This window comes from Mandrillus leucophaeus, unplaced genomic scaffold, assembly GCF_000951045.1.
Source record: "Mandrillus leucophaeus isolate KB7577 unplaced genomic scaffold, Mleu.le_1.0 Scaffold321, whole genome shotgun sequence".
In the NCBI taxonomy this organism is placed as follows: Eukaryota; Metazoa; Chordata; class Mammalia; order Primates; family Cercopithecidae; genus Mandrillus; species Mandrillus leucophaeus.
The window spans coordinates 137,567-159,573 of record NW_012103377.1 but is presented as its reverse complement, the minus strand read 5'-3'; the positions used below and the strand labels follow the sequence as shown (position 1 = coordinate 159,573).

Genomic DNA, 22,007 nt, shown 5'->3' with positions numbered 1-22,007 from the left:
AGCCTACATCAGATATGCTAGTGGCTCCTGGTTTGTGTGACACCTGCCAATAGTAACAGAAAGAATGGAGATCTGATAGCTGAAAGGGAACAGAAGGTACTGGAGGAGAAATGAGGAATCAGGAGAACCATGGAGCACCTGCCACTCTAGCACCATTACCATGGATTTTGGTGCTACCTTGCCTAGTCTACCTTTTCTCCGGCTACCCCTTCAGTGAACTGTACCAAGCATTTTGAAGGGTTCTGTTATTGTCTGCATGCTGCTATTGCTTTGGTTTATTCATATTAATATATTGCATCTCTGTTAAGCATTGAATTTCTTGTACCTGAAATTCCTTACATCCCCTCTGCTGAACGTCTTCTTTTCTGTCTGCCTCTCTGTGATCTCCATTGAGATGTTCCACAGGCATATCCTATTCAGTTTCAAAACTGCCCTTGCAGTTCTGCTTGCCAACCTGTTTCCCTTCCCTGATTCCCTGTCTCAGTGAATGATGACACTGTTTACCCAGTTGTTAAGCCAGGAACATGAGTATCATTCTTGACTCCTATCTCTTCCTAATGCCTCAAATCCAGCCCAGTGCCAAGTTCTGTAGATTCCACTTCCTAAATATCTGTGATTCTCTATCTCCAGTGTCACTGTAATTATGCTATTCAGGCCTCATTACATCTCCCTGGACACTGCCCCCTCAAGTATTCTCCAGATGTTTTATAGCCAGAGAGAACTCTTTAAACTGCCAGTCTGCTTATGCCACTCCCCAGTTTAAAGTCCTTAATGTGACTTATAAGGCCCTTCACAATTGGGCCTCTCTCCTACCCCCTCTCCATTTCCCCTGAACATTCTAGCCTCAACCATACATTTTAAAACTTAATTTTTTTTTTTACTCACCATTCAGTGTTTCTCTGTGTTCTTTGCATCTTCACAAACACTGTTCTTCCATCCTCCTTTTCCTGTTATTCCCTATACTCACCTTCCCCTTACACATTATCTGTTTTTATGGACTTTTACTCCTGCCCCAGGGGCCCCTGTTATGTATGTGTGTGTATGTAGCATGTGTGTATTTTCCAGTTGCCTATTTGATTCTCTGCTCTACTGGGGGTTATGCACTATAAGAGAGAAGGGATCATGTCTGAATCATTTACAGTTGTGTTCCCTACCACCTACACCTAGCATATGAGAAGAGTTTAGTAAATACTGTTGGTGTTTGAATGAATGAGTTCTTCTTGAGGTCCTAATGACAAGACAATATAGTGCTTCCTATAATTCATATCAAATTCTTGAGCCTTGACCAAATTAGAGAGTGGAAATGCACAGGCTGGGTGCAGTGACTTATACCTATAATCCCAGCACTTTGGGGGTCTGAGGTGGGAGGATTGCTTGAGACCAGGGTAGGCAACATAGTGAGACCCCGTCTTTACAAAAAAATTTAAAAAAAAAAATAGCCAGGCTTGGTGCGGTGCGCCTGTAGTCCCAACTACTTGGGAGGATTGCTTTAGCCTAGGACGTCAAGGCTGCAGTGACCCAAGATTGCCCCAGTGAACTCCAGCCTGGGTGACACAGTGAGATCCTGTTTCCCCCAAAAAAAAAAAAAAAGCACAAAGTTCAAGACTGAAGGAGATTGCTTTTTTTAAAGCAGTGAGTAGCCAAACCTCATATATCCTTTATATTGCTTCTTCATATTCTGTATCTCCATCCTAAATTACTTTTCTCAACTTGATCTCTGTTTGATTCAGAATTTCTCTGGATTCTTCCCAGTGAAAGTATAAAATATAATGGGACAGGAGAAAATGTGATTGATAAATGGGAATATGTCATTTGATTGATTCTTAAATATATAGTTGACCCTTAAGCAACATGAGTTTGAACTGTGTAAATACATAAATGTTCTTCCACCTCTGCCACCCTGGAGTCGGCAAAACCAGCCCCTCCTCCTCCTCAGCCCTACTCGACATGAAAATGATGAGGATGAAGACCCTTATGATGATCTACTTCGACTTAATGAATAGTAAAGATATTTTATCTTCCTTATGATTTTCTTAGTAACATTTTTTCTATAGTTTATTGTAAGAAATCATTTTTTTTCTAGCTTATTGCCCACCTTCATATTGTAAGAAGAACATTTTTTTCTCTAGTTTTTTATGTATATAATACATATAAACATACAAAATAATGCATTAACTGTTTATGTTATTGGCAAGGTTTCTGGTCAACGGTAGACTATTAATAGGTTAAGTTTTAAGGGAGTCAAAAGTTATACATGGATTTTTGACTGCAAGGGGATTGGTGCCCCTAACCTCTGCATTGTTCAAGGGTCAACTGTATTTATTCTAGAGGTATGCCTGAACATGTGTCTACAACACGTTTCTCTGGACAGTTGAACACAATTACATTTCCGTAAAACTAGACCATCTTTCTCAAAGAAGATTTTTTTTCTTAAAGTGCACACGTATGTTTATTGCGGCACTATTCACAATAGCAAAGACTTGGAACCAACCCAAATGTCCATCAATGATGGACTGGATTAAGCAAATGTGGCACATATACACCATGGAATACTATGCAGCCATAAAAAAGGGTGAGTTCATGTCCTTTGTAGGGACACGGATGAAGCTGGACACCATCGTTCTGAGCAAACTATCGCAAGGACAGAAAACCAGACATCACATGTTCTCACTCATAGGTGGGAACTGAACAATGAGAACACTTGGACACAGGGTGGGGAACATCACACACCGGGGCCTGTCGTGGGATGGGGGAGAGGGGAGGGATAACATTAGGAGATACACCTAATGTAAATGACGAGTTAACGGGTGCAACACACCAGCATGGCACATGTATACGTATATTAACAAACCTGCACGCTGTGCACATGTACCCTAGAACTTAAAGTATAATAATAAAAAATAAATAAAAATAAAAAAGTAAAGTGGGAACCCTCTGTATTTTAATCATAGCTAGCTCATAGAATCTGTTTGTTGAACTTATAGTAGAATGGAGGTGGGCAAGGGATGCCACTTTGTAAAAAATAAAGAGTTGCTTTAAGAGGCCATGTAGAAAGTGTGGTCATGATAGAGCATAATTTAGTATTTAGCTCTGGTACTGAGCAAGGGAATTACCCTCTGAGGTGTAGGGCTTAAAACGTTCTCCCTCATCTCACTTCATTTGAAGAAGAGAGTAATTATGGACACTCCAATGACTATTTTGTCACATACTGATCCTAAAAAGGAGCTTTCTAGAAATCAAAATTGCTTCTGTCAAAATGGTGACAGCACCACCTTGGTCACTGTCCAACTTCAGGTTCTCCAGACTACCAGCTGTGTGCTCTTCCAGAATTGAGCTTCAGACCAGGAGCTTAGTAATGACAAGGGACAAGTTGTTAAATCTGCCATTTGTGGGAGCTGGGAGCTCAAAGTTTTCTGGTCAGATTTTCCCATGACCTCAGTTATAAAGAAAATGTTACAGATTCTAGAAAATGCTAATGTCCTTTTTAGCTGTAAGTATTACACTGATTGCAGTGCTTCAGAATTGCCCAACTTCATTATCTGAGCATAGCCAGCCTGACGCCTTCTTCTCAAATAGACAATTATGATCAATTAAGCACTTTTAGGCCTTATAGAATACTTAATTTTATTAGTCAATTATTTGTGCTTTGAAAGAGTTAATGGTAGCTACCCAAGCCATTATTAGAAATTAGAATGTCCCAAAATAGAAAGGCTATTTCCTTTGTGTGTGGCACTGCAGTGGAAAATGCCAAGCATAGTTTTTACTGAGTTAAAGGGTGAGGGAAGGCGGGATGGGGGAGAAAGTTACATGTAAATCATTTAGCCATTAACCTAATGGGTGGGTTTATAAATCCTATTACTATAAGCCCTTTTCATTTCCACTGAGGCCTGGTGCATGCTTGATCCCACTAATGTAAAATTCATTCTGTCTAAGTGATTACTGAAGTAAGACACTTTGAGTCAATTTTAATCAGGTTATGTGAAACTTGCTTGAGCGCTGATATTCACTAAAGCATGGACATAGTTTGGCCATGTCTTAATTAGCCCCCCTGGATGAGTTATATGAGGAGTCAATCAGGGAGCCAAATCTCTGATTTGTACATGTTTCTGTGAGTGAAATAAACTGTAGGTAGGGGCTGAAAACACCCACCTCAAAAGCAAGGGGCAAGGACCTTTGGGTGAGTGTGTTTCTGGTCTTAATGAAAATTGTGAATGTGAAGAAATCTGAAAGTTCTATTCTTACGGCGAGTTGGAGCATCCTCATTGGTACTTATGATTAAACAAATCAGAATTTCAGGTTTGGTTAAATATGTAGATCTTCTTTCTAGAAAAATGCACGTAAGCAGATATTCAAATCTTTGCTGACAATTTCAGGGGATTTTCAGATTTCTTGACCTTAGGTTAATACCTACTGCTCCAGTTTTAATTTTAGTGTCTTAGGTTTTTTGTTTTTTGTTAACTGGGGATATAATATTTAAGATTGTATAGGCTCATATTGAGCTCTTGTGTCAGTGAGTAGATTTGGTTCAAGTGTGCTTTAAGGCCAGCTTTACAAGCTGTCCACTGTCCTGTGTCAGATATAACCCCAAGAATGGCAGGAATACTTGTAAATTCAAGTGAAACATATAGGACGTGAGCTTCTAGACTGGAAGAGGAATGGAGAATAAGAATATTGTGAAAGGAAGGTTTTTTTAAAGGTGAAAACTGAGTTCTTAAAGGTCAGCATATAAAGTAGGTTTTTAAGAATCCACAGGATGAATAAATAATCATGCTGGGGACAAGAAATTATAAAACATGTTATAAGACAGGGAAGAAATTCACTTTTCCTTTCACACATTCAAAGGCATAGTTTGTGGTATTTTAAGTTTTGGTATCAAAATAATAGCCCTGTCATATTGTAGGGCAATAATGGAGAGATACTCATAAATAGTATTAAATTTGTCTTTTTGGGAGGAGAAACCTTTCAGAAATTGTTGTTTATTCAGTGTGTTTTATATTCTTCACACATGAGCTACCAGAAGGTCTAGGTTGTAAATTAAGGATTTAAAACAAAATCAGTTTATCTGGAAACTGTAGTTGTATGGGAGAGGTACACTTATAGTCAAGTTTATAATTAATGGGCCTTTGTCATTGGAATAGAAATTCTTTTCTCTTGAGTGAATATTTGTTTACATAACATGCATTGTGTTTGAAGGTGGGATCAAAACTGATTCACTCTTCACTTTTTGCATGGAAAGAGTGGGCATTTAAATGTGTACTGTGTGTGGGCTTCATTGCAGGTCTTTGTAACCAACTTTAGGGTCCTGTTGTTGTAGAGATGCACTTACTGATCGATAATGGCTTTGCTCTTCTCAAGCTGGACCACTAGGCGTTTTCTTCCTTTTACTAGAGCCTAAAAAATAAATATTTATTGAATTATTACTTTGTGCCAGGCATTCCGTTAGGTTTAATGCCCATGATATAATCTCTGCCTATAATTTGCTTATGGTCTCTTAATCTTACCTTTTTTAGTAGAGTGGTGTGTTGTGGTATGCACAGAGTACTTTGGGGGATACATAGGACTAGGATACTCGTTAATATCATTGGGTTGGGGAGTCTCGAGAAGGCTTTTCTGACGGTATTAAGTTCCTTGTGAAATAAGTAGGTGTTAGGTGGTAATAACCCCTAACATTTATTGAGCTCTTAGGTCCCAGAGATCGTACAAAACAAAGTACATACATTATTAAATTTAATGCTCACAATAGCCCTGTTAGGAAGCTTCAGTTGCTATCTCCATTTTACAGTTGAGGAATTGGAAGGTTAGAGAGGTTATATTGTTTGCCAGAGGTCATTGCACAGCTTATTAGCAGTGCTGTTAGGCTTTGAACCCAGGGAGCCTATATTAGGGTTCTCCCGAGAAACAGCCAATAGGAGAGGTGGGGTGTGTGTGTGTGTGTGTGTGTGTGTGTGTGTGTGTGTGTGTGTGTGTGTGAGTGACATTTATTGTAGAGGCTGTCAAGTCTGAAATCTGTAGGGCAGGCTGGCAGCCCAGGGAAGAGTTGATGTTTCACCTACAGTTGGAAAGCAGTCTGTAGCAGAATTCCTTCTCCCTTGAGGGACCTCAGTCTTTTTCTTTTAGGGCCGTTAACTGATTGGATGGGGCCCACTCACACTGTGGTGGATATACTGCTGTACTCAGAGTCAACTGATTTAAATGTTAATCTCATTTTTAAAAAATAGCTTTACAGTGACATCTAGACTGGTGTTTGACCAAATATCTGGGTACCATGACTTAGCTAAGTTGACACATAAGATTAATCATCACACAGCCTAACTTCTCAACTCACATTTTTAACCACTTGGGGAAACAGCATGTAAAAACATAGAAGCAAGAAAAAAAGCACAGCATGTTTAATGAACCTAAAATATTTTGGGAGGGCTGGATTGAAGGTGCATGTAGGAAGTGTTAGAAGATGAGATAGGCCTCAACTAGATGAGTCTCAAGGACAGGCTCAGGGGTTTGAATTTTGTTTCAAGGAGTACATTTTATTCTAGAAAGAACACTGGCAAAGTGTGAAGATTGGCTTGGGAGGTAGTGATGCTAGAGACAGGTAGGCCAAGTGAGTGATGGGTGTCTGAAGGAAGGATATGGGAATGCAGAAAAGGTGCCACATTGGAAAGATGCAGTATAGTTAGTGTAACATATGTGGGCTCATTGGATTAGAAAGGAAACCATTTGGGGCCGGGCGCGGTGACTCACACCTGTAATCCCAGCGCTTTGGGAGGCCGAGGAGGGTGGCTCACCTGAGGTCGGGAGTTCCAGGCCAGCCTGGCCAACATGGTGAAACCCCGTCTCTACTGAAAATATGAAAACTAACTGGGCGTGGTGGCACCCGCCTGTAATACCAGCTACTCGGGAGGCTGAGGCAGAGGAATTGCTTGAACCTGGAAAGTAGAGGTTGCAGTGAGCCGAGATCGTGCCACTGCACTCCCAGCCTGGGCGACAGAGCGAGACTCCATCTCAAAAAAAAAAAAGATAGAAAGGAAACCAGTCCTTTGTTCCGGTTGAAGGTTTCTGGAGGGGCCAATTATCATCTTTGGAGCTGGTTAAGGGTTTAGAGGAGATGGGTGGGATTTATAATGAATGCTTATGGGACCAACAGTTGAATGTGTGCCTGGAGAGAGAAAACACTGTCATCAGTGTGTATCACTGATTCTCAACCGGTGCAGTTTTGCTCCTCCTAGGAAGTGTTTGGCAATATCTGGACACAATTTTGGTTGTCACAGCTGGAGAGAGGAAGAGCACACGGGCATATGTGTGCACTCATACTACTGATGAAATCTAGTGGGTAGGGGCTAGGGATGTTGCTAAACATCCCACAATAGACACAGCATAGCTCCTTATAATAAATAATTATTCAGCCTAAAATGTTAATAGTACTGAAGTTGAGAAATCTTGATATATGTGTATAGGTGTATATATACTCCCTAAGTGTGGAAAAGAAATCTCAACAGGTGTTGTATGTTATTATGTATTTTAAATGTACCCACTCACATTAAGTGCATAAAGATGTATCCAGACAACTTGTGAGAACTTACATGTTTCTAGTTATTTTACAACCACATAGCCCTCAAAAGCAACCTAGAATATGGAAATATATCCTCACAATGCTAGTTATCCTTGTTAGATACACTAGTGCCACCTTTTCCTAATATTGAAGAAGTAAATGTGGTTGAAAGACAAACCAACCAAATATAATGAAGAGACGTTTCTACATGTCAAAGTTGGATTCTAGATTTTTAGATCTGCAAGGGATCTCAACCTCTTCATTTTATAAATAAGGATGTTGAGAGCTAGAAAGGGAAACCAGCTTGGTCCCAAATCACTTAGCTGGTAATTGGCAGTTTAAACAAGTACTCTGATTCCAGACCCTAGACTTTAAAAAAAAAAAAAAAAAAAAAGAAAGAATAAGGCAGTAAGTAGCCCAGTATCACAAAAGTGTTTAGTGAGGACAGAAAGTACGATGCTTATTAAATCCATAGCCCATGTTTCTTGAGCATTTTTAGAGAAGACACAAATCTAAGAATAACAGAGAGTAGGAAAAAGACAATCTAATAGACTAAGGATGAAATAAATTGTTCATCAAGTGGGAGAACTGAGTAGTACTGAGTCCTGCTTGGCAATTGCTGAAATTTGGAATGTGGAACGCTTAGGTAATGGTTGGATTATCAAATATCATAATATTTATATTAATATTTCAACTGCCTTTCTCTTCCCTAGCCTTCAAAACCATTTATTTTACTACCCCTGTTATGCTAATGTATTGTTTAATTTCCAGTTTATTTCTAATTTTATATAATTGATAATGGAAGAATCCTAAAGCCATTGAGATTTCAGTTGTCATTCTGTTTCTGCATTATTTGTTTAGAATTTCACCTTTCTCAACATTTTCTTAACTTGTAGGATATCTTTTGTGTTTAATATCTGCATCACACACCAAAGTGGGTTTCTCATTAATATGTAATACTATAGTAGACATGTTTTTGGAGTAGGACCTTGAAACTTTTTTTTTAAGCTGTGGAAAGCTGGTGTTTTCTCTCTATTGTTTAGTATTAGTAAGTACTCTTTTAGTCTGTAATAGCATCTAAAAACATTTCATAACCTTTGGATGCTTTGCAAAACAACAGTATTCTATTTTAACAAAATACGAAGACTCAGGTGTTATCCTGAACTTATTAGGAGAGCCTACAAATACACATCTTGGTAGTAGTTGGTCTTAGGTTGCTGCTGTTGTTAACCTTGGCACACAAAAAAAGCATCTTTCTGCTTAGTAAACCATATCGTGGGTGTATTCATGAACAAATTATTTTCTTTAGAAAACAATTTTTGATACACATCTAAATTTCCTTTCTAGTTCCCACTACCCTTTTCCAGCCTTCAGAAGCTCAGACTGGGGTTAAAATTCCTTTTCGTATTATTTTAATTATTGCTCTCCCCACCTCCACCCCTTTCCTGTTTCCCCCTCCTCTTTTCCCCTAACGGCACTGTTCTGCAAAGCCTGCAATGATTGATATGATGGCAGTGCTGTCATTCTTTTTAACCAAAAAAAAAGTCATTTTTGTTCTAGTTATTTTAATAGAGTCCCATTAAAGATGTATTGCTGACTGAAATATCGGCATGAAGGGCTCTCACTGAGCTGAGCCCAGGAATTAAGAAGTCAGGAAATCGGCTGCTGCATTGCAAGAGAGCCTTGTGTGACACCGAGTCTCCTGATTGGGGAGATCATTACTGCTATTATGACTCGACTTGCGTAGGAATTTTAAATTCCATCTGAATGTCAGTAATAACCCTCTTAGCAAATTATCCTGAATAAAATCACGAAGGCATTTTATATAATAGGTGTTGAATTACTGGATAGATTTGCTAATTAAATACTCTTTGTTCTGCTGCAGTTGACATTACAGGGTAAGATCTTGAACAATTATTCTCAACAGCTGTACTTTGTTAAGGGAAAAATTAACCACAAAGTTTATTTTTTTACACTTGAAGTTGGCAGATTTTTGAAATGTGCTTGAAAAAATTCCATCATCCAATTGGTAATGAGTAGATAAATATGCAGGTGTTGCTGTGAAATCAGATAACTGCAGACTGCCTTATTAATGAATTTAGCAAGCCTTTATAGCCCTGTTTTCTAGCCGTTAGCACTTATAAAGTGATTTTTCTGTCAGAATGGGCAGCTTTAATATTACACTTGTCACTTCAAAGTGAACTTACGAATGGTCATCTTGTAATCATGGTACCTTGTGTCTAGTAGACCTTTCTGGGTACTTGTGGCTATTTTTTAAAATGTGTTTCTTCAATGGGGAAAATATCTGTAATGTGTAAGTTTTTGATTGTTGGCTTCTAGGACATTTATGTGGTATGAGGCTTTATTTTATTTTATTTTAGAAGGTAGTGGGACATAATGAAAAGAAAATGAAACAAAGTCCAGCTTCTAGATCAAGCTCTTGGGCAAAATCTCAGAGCCTGATTTTCCTCATCTGTCAGTTGGGATTTATAACACTGTGTACCCCTTAGGATTATTCACTTAGCATTCTATAAATGTTTATTAACAGCTCCCATGTACCAGGCCTCTGGTAGATAGTAAGAATTTGGTAGCTCCCTGGGTATCTAACAGCTGAGCCCTCCCCAGTGAGCAGTTTGAGTTGAGGGCTGGACTTGAGGGCAGCTTTCAAGTATTTCTGCTCATTAGCACTTGGATAAGCATTGGACTAGAGAGGGCACTGTGATACCCACCATCTAGAACTGCTTAGTGAAAAAACATGACAGGTTAGGGGTCAGACTGGTTGTGGGTTGTCTTGTATAGAATGGGCTGAAGAGTTGACAAACTGTGGTGAGGACCTTGAACCTGAGACAGAACATTGTCATCAGCTACTCGTGAGGCCCACTGAAAAGATGGTAAGATCCATAGAAATCAGTACAACCTCTGTAGAGAGCTATTGGGTTATATTTATTTTTAAAAATTTGAAACATAACAACCTTTGACCCAGCACGTCCACTTGTCTTGTTACTGGCAGATTTGTATATTACACATGTATAGGGATTATTTGTTGAAGTATGGTTATAACGGTAAAGAGTAGAAACAACTTTTGTGTTCATTAATAGAACACTAGTTAAATAAATTACGTTCTGTTTATACAATGGGGTACTATGTAGTCATTAAAAAATAATAAGGCAGCTCTTTATGTGTGGATTTGAAATAACCTCTAGGATAAGTGCTAGGTGAAAAAAGCAGTTGTGGCGTAATCTATAGTTTACCATTTCTGCAAAAAAAGACATCCACCAAAAGGTTTCTGCCACCAAAAGGTTTCTGCCACCAAAGAAAATCGTTTTGGTAGCAGTCCTCAGGTTATGCATGGCAATGGTTGTGAGTTGGTGACAGGATGGAGTAGGGGTGGATGATGGATCTGAAAGGTGAAGGTTGCCAGTTCACATTGAAGGTACACTCAGGGATGACATAGTAGATTTGGTTCATGTTGTGAAACAAGAGTAGAAGAAATTGGTTATTGAATATGTGGAGTTGTAGTAAAAGGTTGACAGTCTGCTCCTCAGGTATTTTATTGAGGTAACAGTTATGTTATGGTGTTGTCTATTGTGATGAGGAAAGCTAAGTCTAGCAAACTGTGAGACGCAGAGGATAAAGAGGACTCTTGATAAGTAGTTCTGTCCTCACTGTGATTAATTTGCCTTGGGTTGATCTCATTATTGCCCTTTCCCTAAAGGAATTGTCAAGTATTCTCCCACAATGCCTTTCCCTGCAATTTAAATGTTAAAAAATGAAGATGAAGTTGGGGAGAGTGAGTGTTTTTTATGTTAGCTGAATTTTAGTGTCTAGTGGAAAAGTAATTGGGATTACTACAGGACCTATTAGTCACCTGGCAAACAGTTTTTTGAGTGCCTGTTATAGTGAAGTCTGCACTTAGGCATCAACATGTGGTCTGACCTCCAGGAGCTTGTAGTCTAGTTTGGGGTGGCTAGGTGGGAGCTAATAACATAAAACATCATTGAAGTACTAGTAGAATAATGCAAACACAGATGAGAGGAGAGAGACAGGTATGGGCTGGGCCAGTCAGCTCATGCAAAGATTTGAGCTGAGGGTTGTAAAATTCAATGACAGGAAAAGGACTGGGGAAGGAATTCCAGGTAGGAGACACACTGCATGAGTGAAGGCATGAAAAGATGAGTCTGTACACAGTTAACTGTTGGAAGACTGGGAGATTTATTCTGTCCAGCAAGAGAATCTGTGTAAAAGAATAACAGGCCATACAAGTGGAACAGTGGTTTAGGTGCAGTTGCAGAATTTGGTCTTGACCTTGTAGGCATCGGAGAGGCATTGAAAACATTTAGGAGATTGGTAATGATATTCAGGGTGAGTTGATGAGACCTAAAGCCAGTAGAGATGCGAATTGGTTCATCCTCAGTGACAACCTCATTTCCATGGAGTCAGACGCTTTCCACCTTGCAGCCGGCCCTGCTCAGCATGTTAGCTTGCACCTAGGAATGGCCCTTCATAGCCATGGTGATGGTTGCCACTGCACCAAGCAGCCCTCAGTCTAAAAAGGTAGTCCGCCACCGCCTGCCCTCTCAAATCAGGAAGGAAAACCTTTCACAGAAGCATCCTACAGGAATTCTCCTTAAGTTTAATTGGCCAGGATTCTGTTCACATGCACACGCCTAAACTGATCGCTGTTTCCAGAATGGAATTGCCATGATTATCTTAGTCCAATGGTCCTTAAGCCAGCTTGCAATGTAAGAATACTGTCGGGGCCAGGTATTGTGTTTTTTGTTTTTTGTTTTTTTAAGATCCCCAGGTAATTCCACTGTACAGTCAGTATTAAAACTACTGGCTTACCCTAATCAGAATTCACCATTCACCACCCCCAGGGCAGGAGAAAGGGCTTCCTTGTCTAAGAACATAATATTAATACAGTGAACATCTGAACAAAACTGGGAGATAGTAATAAAGGGCAGAGGGCAATAAAAAATGGAAAGTAATGGATATATATAAAAGATACTCTAAAGACAGGATTTACAAAGCTCTGTGATAGGGAAGACAAGAAAGAAGTGACACCATGAAACTTGAGCTTAGTTGACAAGGAGGACTATTGAAGTAGGAGAAATAAATATGAATGAAATAAACCTTTATTTGGTCTATTGGAAAAGTGACCTCAGCTTTAGACTGATGCTTTGAAAGATGGGTGATAGCAGAGAGGCAATAGCATGGAGTGACTAAGGCCCCATACTCGTCAGAATGCTTGGGTTCATATCCTTGTTTTGTCATTACTAGGACACTAATTTCTCTTTGTCTTTTGGCATCTAACAAATGAGGCTATTAATAGTAGCTACCCCTTGGAGATCTAGGGGAATGAAATGAGAAAATGGACAAGGTGTTCCTTGCACAGCATCTAACACATGTATTTTAAACACACACCCTCCCCCCCACACACACCTTCTCTCTGAGTCCTAATTATGTCATATTACTATTTTTTAAGAGGCTGTTTGTTAAAATATGTGTTACTTCTGATCTGGCTCAAAATAATTTATATCAGTTTTTATTTCTATCCACATTGTAGCCTAAATATCTCTGATCTGTAGCTATATGGGCCTGGGGACAGACCCATCAACAGCTATTATCCTTGTTGGTCTTCATTCACTGAATGTTTCTTGAGCCCCACCTTTTTACTGGCTACTGTGGTAGCTCCAGGCAATATAGTGAAAATCTATCTACTCTCTTTCTTCAATGAATTTAGTCTAGAGAAGAATTTTAAGTGTAGTATGCTTTTTTTTTTTAAACTTTTTAAGATCCTGAATACCATGAGTAAGAATTGCCAGATTTGAAATGCTTTGTTAAGCTTTTTTTAGGCATGCAGTTCTATTTAAGTATTAGTAATGAGAATAGTTTGCTTTTTCGCCATGTTATAGAGATATTTTATTGTGTGTTTATTAAAGATATATACCTGTGTATATGCATGCATATCTCTGGCTCAGAATCAGCATAGAGGCAAACTTATTTTTAGATTACATTGATGTTACTGTTATTTTAAGGGCTGTCGTTAGAAAACCTTCAAGAGCTTTAGAAATATATGGAAATGGCAAATCATTGAGAGCTACCTATCTCTATGTGCTTCTATTTATGTCTTTATAATTGTGTAATGTATTAATCTTGACTTTTGTTTCATTTAGATTTTGATGCATACGAAAGAGATGGTACAAAAGGTAATGTTGAGCATTTTCATTGTATAAAACTCTTAAATATTGTAACTGGTAATGTTTTTGTATTCAAGGAAAACTGTAACCCAAACAGACTGGAAATTGCTTCTTAGGTTGCCTAGTTTACATTTATAATCCCTCCTAAAGTATTACAGCTTTTTTCTTTTACCAACACTGATATGATCTAGCCCCTGCTTGAAGCCTATATGTGAGTGTTTCAAGCAAATTAGTAACAGTGCTAATTAGAGTTTATTTCCAGGCCTTTATACTATATGTGCTCTAGTGTTGTTTGTTACGATTGATTTTTTTTGGCACTCTTCATATTCTACTAAATACTGTTTGCAACTGTATTAAGAATTTAATATGGATTTGTGCCCCTGAATTTATAGAATCCATTATGTTTCCGCTTCTTAAATTTCCATGACCACTAAGCATGTGTACGGTACAGTGGATAAATATAGACCCCATTTCCTAGTCTTTTATTCTCTTTTTTCTCATTATTTAATTTGATATTTTGTTTCTGTTGAAACTAGACACAATTCTCCTTCCACTCCACTCTCTATTTTAAGAAAATTTGAGAGATTTTCTTGATGTCAGGGTGCTTGCCTTTCTGGTTTATAGGGGCTTAATCTTCAATTGTATACCCTGACAATATAAATAATAATTAACATAAACTTTTGAAAAGTCTGTGGAGCCTGTAATATCTGTAGTATGGAAAATCTTTAGTTTCATTGTGTGTAATGGTCACTGTGTTTTTGTTAATTTTTATAATTTTTGCTTTTCATTAGATGAATCTTGAAGTTATTTATGGAGATACAGATTCAATTATGATAAACACCAATAGCACCAATCTGGAAGAAGTATTTAAGTTGGGAAACAAGGTGAGATAATTTTATGGAATTATCTGCTTTACTTATTTTTGTGAATTCTGTTTTTAACATGGGACACTATAAATTCATGTATATATGAATATGTGTGCTTCTGAAAATAATAAACTTGGTGTCTCTCAATTCTTCTATTTTTCTTTATTATTTTTTTCTGAGACAGGGTCTCACTCTGTCACCCAGGCTTGAGTGCAGTCGTGCGATCAGGGCTCACTGAAGCCTTGACCTCCTGAGCTGAAGTGATCCTCCCGCCTCAGCCTCCTGAGTAGCTGGGACCACAGGCACTTGCCACCATGCTCAGCTAATTAAAAAAATTTTTTTTTTTGTAGAGATTTTTTTTTGCCCAGGCTGGTTTTGAACTCCTGGGTTCAAGCGATCCTCCCGCCTTGGCCTCCCAAAGTTCTGGGATTACAGGCATGAGCTTCCATGCCCAATCCTTTTGTGTTTTTTTGTTTGTTTGTTTGGTTGGTTTTTTTTGAGACATAATCTCGCTCTGTGGTCAGGCTAGAGTACAGTGGCGTGATCTTGGCTCATTACAACCTCCGACTCGCTGGTTCAAGCAATTCTACTGCCTCAGCCTCCTGAGTAGCTGGGATTACAGGCATGCACCATCACACCCCCCTAATTTTTGTATTTTTAGTAGAGTCGGGGTTTCACCATGTTGGCCAGGGTGGTCTCGATCTCCTGACCTTGTGATCCACCTGCCTTGGACTCCCAAGTGCTGGGATTATAGGCATGAGCCACTGCACCCGGCCCCCTCTTGTTTTTAATTTCTATTCCAGCTGTTTGTTTCAAGGATGAAATTCAAAGGTATTTATTTTTTTCTTTAAATGGTAGATCCATTTTTCCTTTGAAAACAGTCTAAGTGTTATGTGTTTAAGATGTGTTCACGTTGGTACTTACTACATGGTGTGATTCATATGTCTGGTAGGATTCAGGTACATTTTATACATAAATACCTACATACATATACACTCACAACTGTAATTTTTATAGGATTACTTAAAATATATTTGAAAAGACAAGGGAGGGGACATTTTAAAATAATCATTTGTAGCCTCTTAATAGCAATTTGCAATCGCAATTCACAGTGTTTTAGAAACACTTGCTATGTTGAGATATTGTCCCAATGAACTAAAACTAAGATACCATCTTACAAACTGACAACTTCCTATCTTTCCCTCCTGGAATATGTGGAATTTGAATGGTAATCTTCACTTGACAGCAAGCCTGGCACATTGTACTTATACTGGGCCTTGAAAAGTTGAATATTTTCCCTGGAGGCGATGTTCTGTGCCTTGACCCTGTCAGAAAGAGCAGAGGACTCTTTATTTATTTGTTCAGCATACAGTTGTTTGCTTATAGTCAAGGTGTTAAGGGAGATCTTAAACATTATTTTAATAGTCAAAGTTTGACTTCTTTATTTCTGGCCACATATTTACTTGTTGGACTATCTGTTCACTAACTAACTGAATAGTTTGGAGGCAAGTACTATACATATGTATTAAGTCTTTACATTCAACAAAGACTGTTTGATAATTTTCATATATTACCTGGGGCTGATCTAGCCAGTCCTGTCCTTTGGTTGCATGGGATGATCTATTATTGTCTCTCTCTTTTTTTTTTTAAATCTATTTTTGTCCCTGCAGTTTTCAGTGTCTTTGCTCTATACCCAGTGTAATATCATGTTACATACAAGCCAAGTAAAATTCCAATATTGTATGACTTCAAGTTCTGTTTAGATTAACTCTTGGGAATCTGTAACATGTTTATCTTCTCCCTGTTAGATGTTTGAGAAGCTAATATTAATATTTGAAATTTTCACAGGTAAAAAGTGAAGTGAATAAGTTGTACAAACTGCTTGAAATAGACATTGATGGGATTTTCAAGTCTCTGCTACTGCTGAAAAAAAAGAAATACGCTGCTCTGGTTGTTGAGCCAACGTCAGACGGGAATTATGCCACCAAGCAGGAGCTCAAAGGATTAGATATAGTTAGAAGAGATTGGTGTGATCTTGCTAAAGACACTGGAAAGTGAGTTCAGCTTTCAGTTTTGCTTTTCTTGTTTGTCTTTTAAAAATTCAGGTGTGAATGATGTAGAGAATGCTTATGAAACTGCCAAGCGCAAGAACACTTCTTTGTTATTATTATTATTCATTCTTATTAATAATTCTTATTTGGAATGGAATTTTATAGGTAGATTAAAACTTAGAAAAAGCCAAATTTGCTCAGAAAGAAATGCTTGCTGTAAGATACATCTCATGAGTTTTTAACTCATGGTAAGGGCAAACCTTCACACTTCAGATCCTTGTAGAGTTGGTTTTGTTGATGTTGGTTTGTTTTGCTTTATTGTTACTATTAGAAAGTGCCTTGTTTTGTGCTCCTGAATCTTCCTAGAGTCTCTTTAGGAACATAACTGTTAAGATTTTCCCATTTTATGGCTTAAAATGTTCTGGGATTCAAAATGGGCCATGGAGTGAGACTTTGTTCCCACCCGTATGATTTGTGTGTAAATGATTCTTACTAATACCAAGTTAATTTAAGGGCTACTTCTCAAATCCTGTGTGTACCTCAGAATTAGTAAATATCATGATTGACCTCCTAGCTTTGCACCTGAGACTGAAGAATGTGATAATAAAACCTGCTTTTTTAAGGGTCATATTAATGTATAAAGCACCCATTTCAAAATGAATTTTTAGGCCGGGCACAGTGGCTCAGGCCCGTAATCCCAGCACTTTGGGAGGCTGAGGTGGGCAGATTACTTGAGGTCAGGAGTTGGAGACCAGCCTGGCCAACATGGGGAAACCCCGTCTCTACTAAAAATACAAATATTAGCCGGGCGTGGTGGCGCATGCCTCTAATCCCAGCTACTGGGGAGGCTGAGGCAGGAGAATCGCTTGAACCTTGGAGGTGGAGGTTGCAGTGAGCCCAGATTGCGCCATTGCACTCCAGCCTGGGCGAAGAAGCGAGACTCTGTCAAAAAAAAAAAAAAGAATTTTTAGGTGCTTCATGTACCATCTTAATTTGTGACCTTGACCAATTCCGAAAGTAGAAGAACTTTTTTCTTTAAAGCTAATTTTCACATCGATTTTAATATTCTGAATGTTGGCATTTAAAAACTTGCTTTCTAGTCTTCCTCTTGCTGTCAAGTTGGGAGATTGAGCAATTATTGGTTCTGCAAAACTACTCTTGATTAGGCGAAGTTGACCATCTGAGTATAGGTCACTGTGAGCCTTTTACCAAATGTAAAAATGTTTGAAATGCTTCATTGCCCCCAAATGTACCCAAAGATGAAAGTACTTTGTATAGACTGTGGATTAGAGTGTTCTCTTCAGCTTTGTGTTTTCTAAGAAAAGACGCATCATAATAGAAGTAAATTTCTCTTGAGTTAGAAATGTATTAGTAATTAAAGCTATACAAATGTTTTTGTCAGGGTTCTTTTTCTGACAAATTATAATGCAGCTGTCAAAGCCTCGCTCTGCATTTTCTCAGAAATGGATAAAATATTGACTTTCTTACTCCTTTCCTTTTTCTTTTTCCTTTGGGTCTGGTTGAATAACATGAAGTTTTTAAGGAATAGCATAAGGGAGAACACTGAGCAACAAAATGAAGATGAAGAAAGAAAAGTTTGAAATCTTTATTTTTTAAAAAAAATTTATGTAAAGGGCTTCATATTTCTACTCACCTAGCTCATGGTTGTTGTCTCAGGTGGAGATGATATCTTGTTATCAGAGATAATGTCTTGGTGCTTTGTGAGGAAAGTGAAATATCTGTCTTCTAAAATTTTAACTTATGAGTAGAATATAACTGCTTGTGAATTTTGTAATTGCATAAAAATATGGAACACATGCTTTTCTTCATCACATTTTATGTAAAATATTAGCTGCCACATAAAAAATGATCTATATGTTTAGGGTCAAACCCGACATTATAAGGCTGGCAAACTTTCGGTAGAGTTGGTGTTAAAAAACAAATAGTAACTGCTTTTTCAACATTAACCCTCATATTAGCTCTTACTGTAGCTCTTGGCCACATGTTAATATAATGGCATTTCTCTTCCTTTCTTCTCCTTTAATATGATATTAAAAAATCGACTGCTGTCTTTTTTTTTTTTTTTTGTAGCTTTGTGATTGGCCAGATTCTTTCTGATCAAAGCCGGGACACTATAGTGGAAAACATTCAGAAGAGGCTAATAGAAATTGGAGAAAATGTGCTAAATGGCAGTGTCCCAGTGAGCCAGTTTGAAATTAACAAGGTAAATGTAGCATTTATTGCTGAGCCCAGCTGCTGTCATGTGTTTTTCCCCTCCTTCAGATAGTTGAAGAACCACCTCATCCTTGCAATTGAAATAAATTCTAACTGGTGATGAAAGCTGCTTAACAACTATCTCACAGATTGAGTATTAGCATACCTCTTCCAGCCACAGGTACTGCCATGTCTGCCACAGAGACCTTCTTTCTCTGGTCCTTACTTTAATTCTTGGAAGACTTGTTTCCAGAGGTCCTATGGAGTGATACAGTTTACATACTGGGGACTGGAAAACACTACTTTCTTCATAGTTCCCCTAAGTAATAGTTGTTTGGGGTGTAGGCCTGTAAGCTTATTGTGTGCATGTGTGCATTCATGTGTGTGTTTAGCTTCACAGATGGTGATCCTTAGAGGTGCTGTAATCAGAAGGCTTTTGGGGACAAAAGTTATTTAGGGATAGTCTTAGTTGTTGAAAATAGGGAATGATTTTTCTTACCTAATTTGAAAAACAGAATCTTGATTTCCAAAGTGCTATGTAATAAACAAAATGTTAGGTTACAGATTTTTTCCCATTTTAGTACCCTTATATATTCAGAAGCTAGTTTTGCAAATACCGTGCTACCCATTTTGTGGTAGATTTCGTTGTCAAAGTGCATACAGAAAAAATTAATGAAAAAGAATCTAATACTGACAGTAAATGGAAGTTTTAGAATGAAGACTTATTCATAATACTCTGTGCTAATGTAATGCTTGTCATTTTTGTACATGTCTGTACTGTTGAAAACATTTTTATATTGCAGCAATTACAATATGTTATTTAGAAATATATTTTCATTTAACATAAACATTTTCCCACATTTTTATATTACCTTAAAAATCAAATTAATCAGTGTATTAATCTTCTGTTTCACTGATACATCTTTAAATTTGTTGATTATTAAATGTTTTCTATTATAAACAACTCTATTGAACATCTTTGTTTATTTACCTTTTTGCATTTGGATGAATTACTTTATTTTAGGTTCCTTGAAGGGAAATATTTGAGTCAAAAGATGTGAATATCTGTATGACTTTTGCCAAATTGCTTTGTAAAAGGATGATACCAATTGATAATAGCAAAATATGCCAGTTTCACCACAGTTTTGCATGTGGTGGTGATGATATTTAAATAAAACTTTGCTACCATAATGAATATGAGGCTGTGTTTCACAGTTGCATTGAATTTGCATTTCTTTGATTCCTAGAAGGGATGAATATTTTCTTACAGTTTATGTTTATTCTTAGGTAAGTTGTTTCCTGTACCTTGACTATGGCATCCTTAATGTCATGAAAGAAGACATTTGTTTATACATTAGAAGGGGACAATGTTTCTTGGCACTGGCTCTCCACTTTAAGTGATGAAGTGTACACATATTGGCATAGAATCGCTGTGTCATCTAGAAAGCAGTTTCCTTTTAGATTTTGTTTTCTTTCTCAAAAATTTATATGAGTAAGAGTTATGACTTAAGTCTTCTTTTGGTCAGTTTTTGCATCAATTCTGCATATTGTATCCCTGATCCTGTCTATCTTCCTAGAAACTTGGGCTTCTATCACAAGGGCTTCCAGGGATGAGTTTGGGAGTGTCAGTCCCAGCATGACTACATAATTGGCAAAATAACACTGAGCACATCTTCTTTAGGGTAGTGGGCCCACACTGTAATCCCCTCATATGAATGATGACACAATATTACTAGTGTGCAAAAAGAAACTTAGAGTCATAGGTATACTGACAGTATCTGAGTTCTGATGAGTAGTCTGCATTCTTTTAAGTTTTTATTGAAATTTCTAGACTTATGTAAAAGTAGAGAGCATGGTATCATGAATCCTCATGTATTCATCACTCAGCTTCAATAATTATCAACTTGTAGTGACATTTTATTATTACCAATAACAATAATAGTTAATACTTAGCATCTAGTATGATAGGGGCTATGAATAGATTTTTCTGTGGCAGAACTGAAACTGTGACTTACTGTCTTTATATTCTCCATATCACTTAGCATAGCCATTGGCAAATAGTAGTTGTTCAGTAAGCATTGAAAGAATTCATTTGCTTGTTTAATCATCCATTCAACAAACATGGAGTACCTCTTATGTATAGAGTGCTAATTCTGGGATATAAAGTTGAATAAGGAATGCACGGTCCATATTTTCAAAATGCTGATGGTCTATTAAAAGTATTTACTGTCGGCCGGGTGCGGTGGCTTGTGCCTGTAATCCCAGCACTTTGGGAGGTTGAGGCGGGTGGATCATGAGGTCAGGAGTTCAAGACCAGCCTGACCAATATGGTGAAACCTCATCTTTACTAAAAAATACAAAAATTAGCCGGGCGAGGTGGCAGGCGCCTGTAATCCCAGCTACTCAGGAGACTGAGGCAGGAGAATCGCTTAAACCTGGGAAACAGAGATTGCAGTGAGCTGAGATCACGCCACCGCACTCTAGCCTGGGTGAAAGAGCAAGACTCCGTCTCACAAAAAAAAAAAAGAAAAGAAAAAGAAAAATGTATTTACTGTCCCATTATTCTTAACTTTTATTTAATAGAGAAGAATTTCTGCAGTGTTGATGTAAGTACAGTAAATTCTGATGAAAGGGCTATCTTTATTATAGTTCTGTATCTATTTACAGTAAGCTCTTCATATGTTAAAGGTCATGTATCCTGATAATCTTTAGCATTTGTCTAAATACTTGCACTATTTAAAACTTGTGAGCAATTCAGTTTCTACATTTTACTGCCTCCAAAGGAGAGTGGAATGGAAGAGTCTATGTATGTGACTGGGTGACTGGTTGTGGATGGTCTCATGAGAAGATTTTTTTTTTTTTTTTTTTAGGTGATGCTGGTAGGGCTTGAAAATGACAGGTTAAATTAGGGTGGAGACATGCATGAAGTGATGGGATTTACCTTTAGAGATTTTAGCCCTTGTTGCCAAAAGCAACCGAAAAACAGCATGTGTGATTTTGCTGAACTACTGCAATCTTAGCTTAAATATATTTCACAAAGTAACACAAAATACTTCACAGCTGATTTTTATAGCTCTGGCTAACTTGAGCCTAAACCACCAGGAAGCATTTTTTTTTTTTTTTTTTTTTT

General features: G+C 37.8%; 1 protein-coding gene across 1 annotated transcript in view; it reads left to right on the top strand.

Moving 5' to 3' along the window:
• POLA1 (polymerase (DNA directed), alpha 1, catalytic subunit) overlaps positions 1-22,007 on the top strand; it is a gene marked incomplete at its 3' end in the record, with an annotated part of 245,506 nt that overhangs the window by 99,344 nt on the left and 124,155 nt on the right. The window contains exons 26-29 of the mRNA XM_011988033.1: positions 13,723-13,755; positions 14,538-14,630; positions 16,461-16,666; positions 18,755-18,887. Coding sequence (XP_011843423.1) covers positions 13,723-13,755; positions 14,538-14,630; positions 16,461-16,666; positions 18,755-18,887 — 465 coding nt within the window. The remainder of the gene's footprint in view (positions 1-13,722; positions 13,756-14,537; positions 14,631-16,460; positions 16,667-18,754; positions 18,888-22,007) is intronic.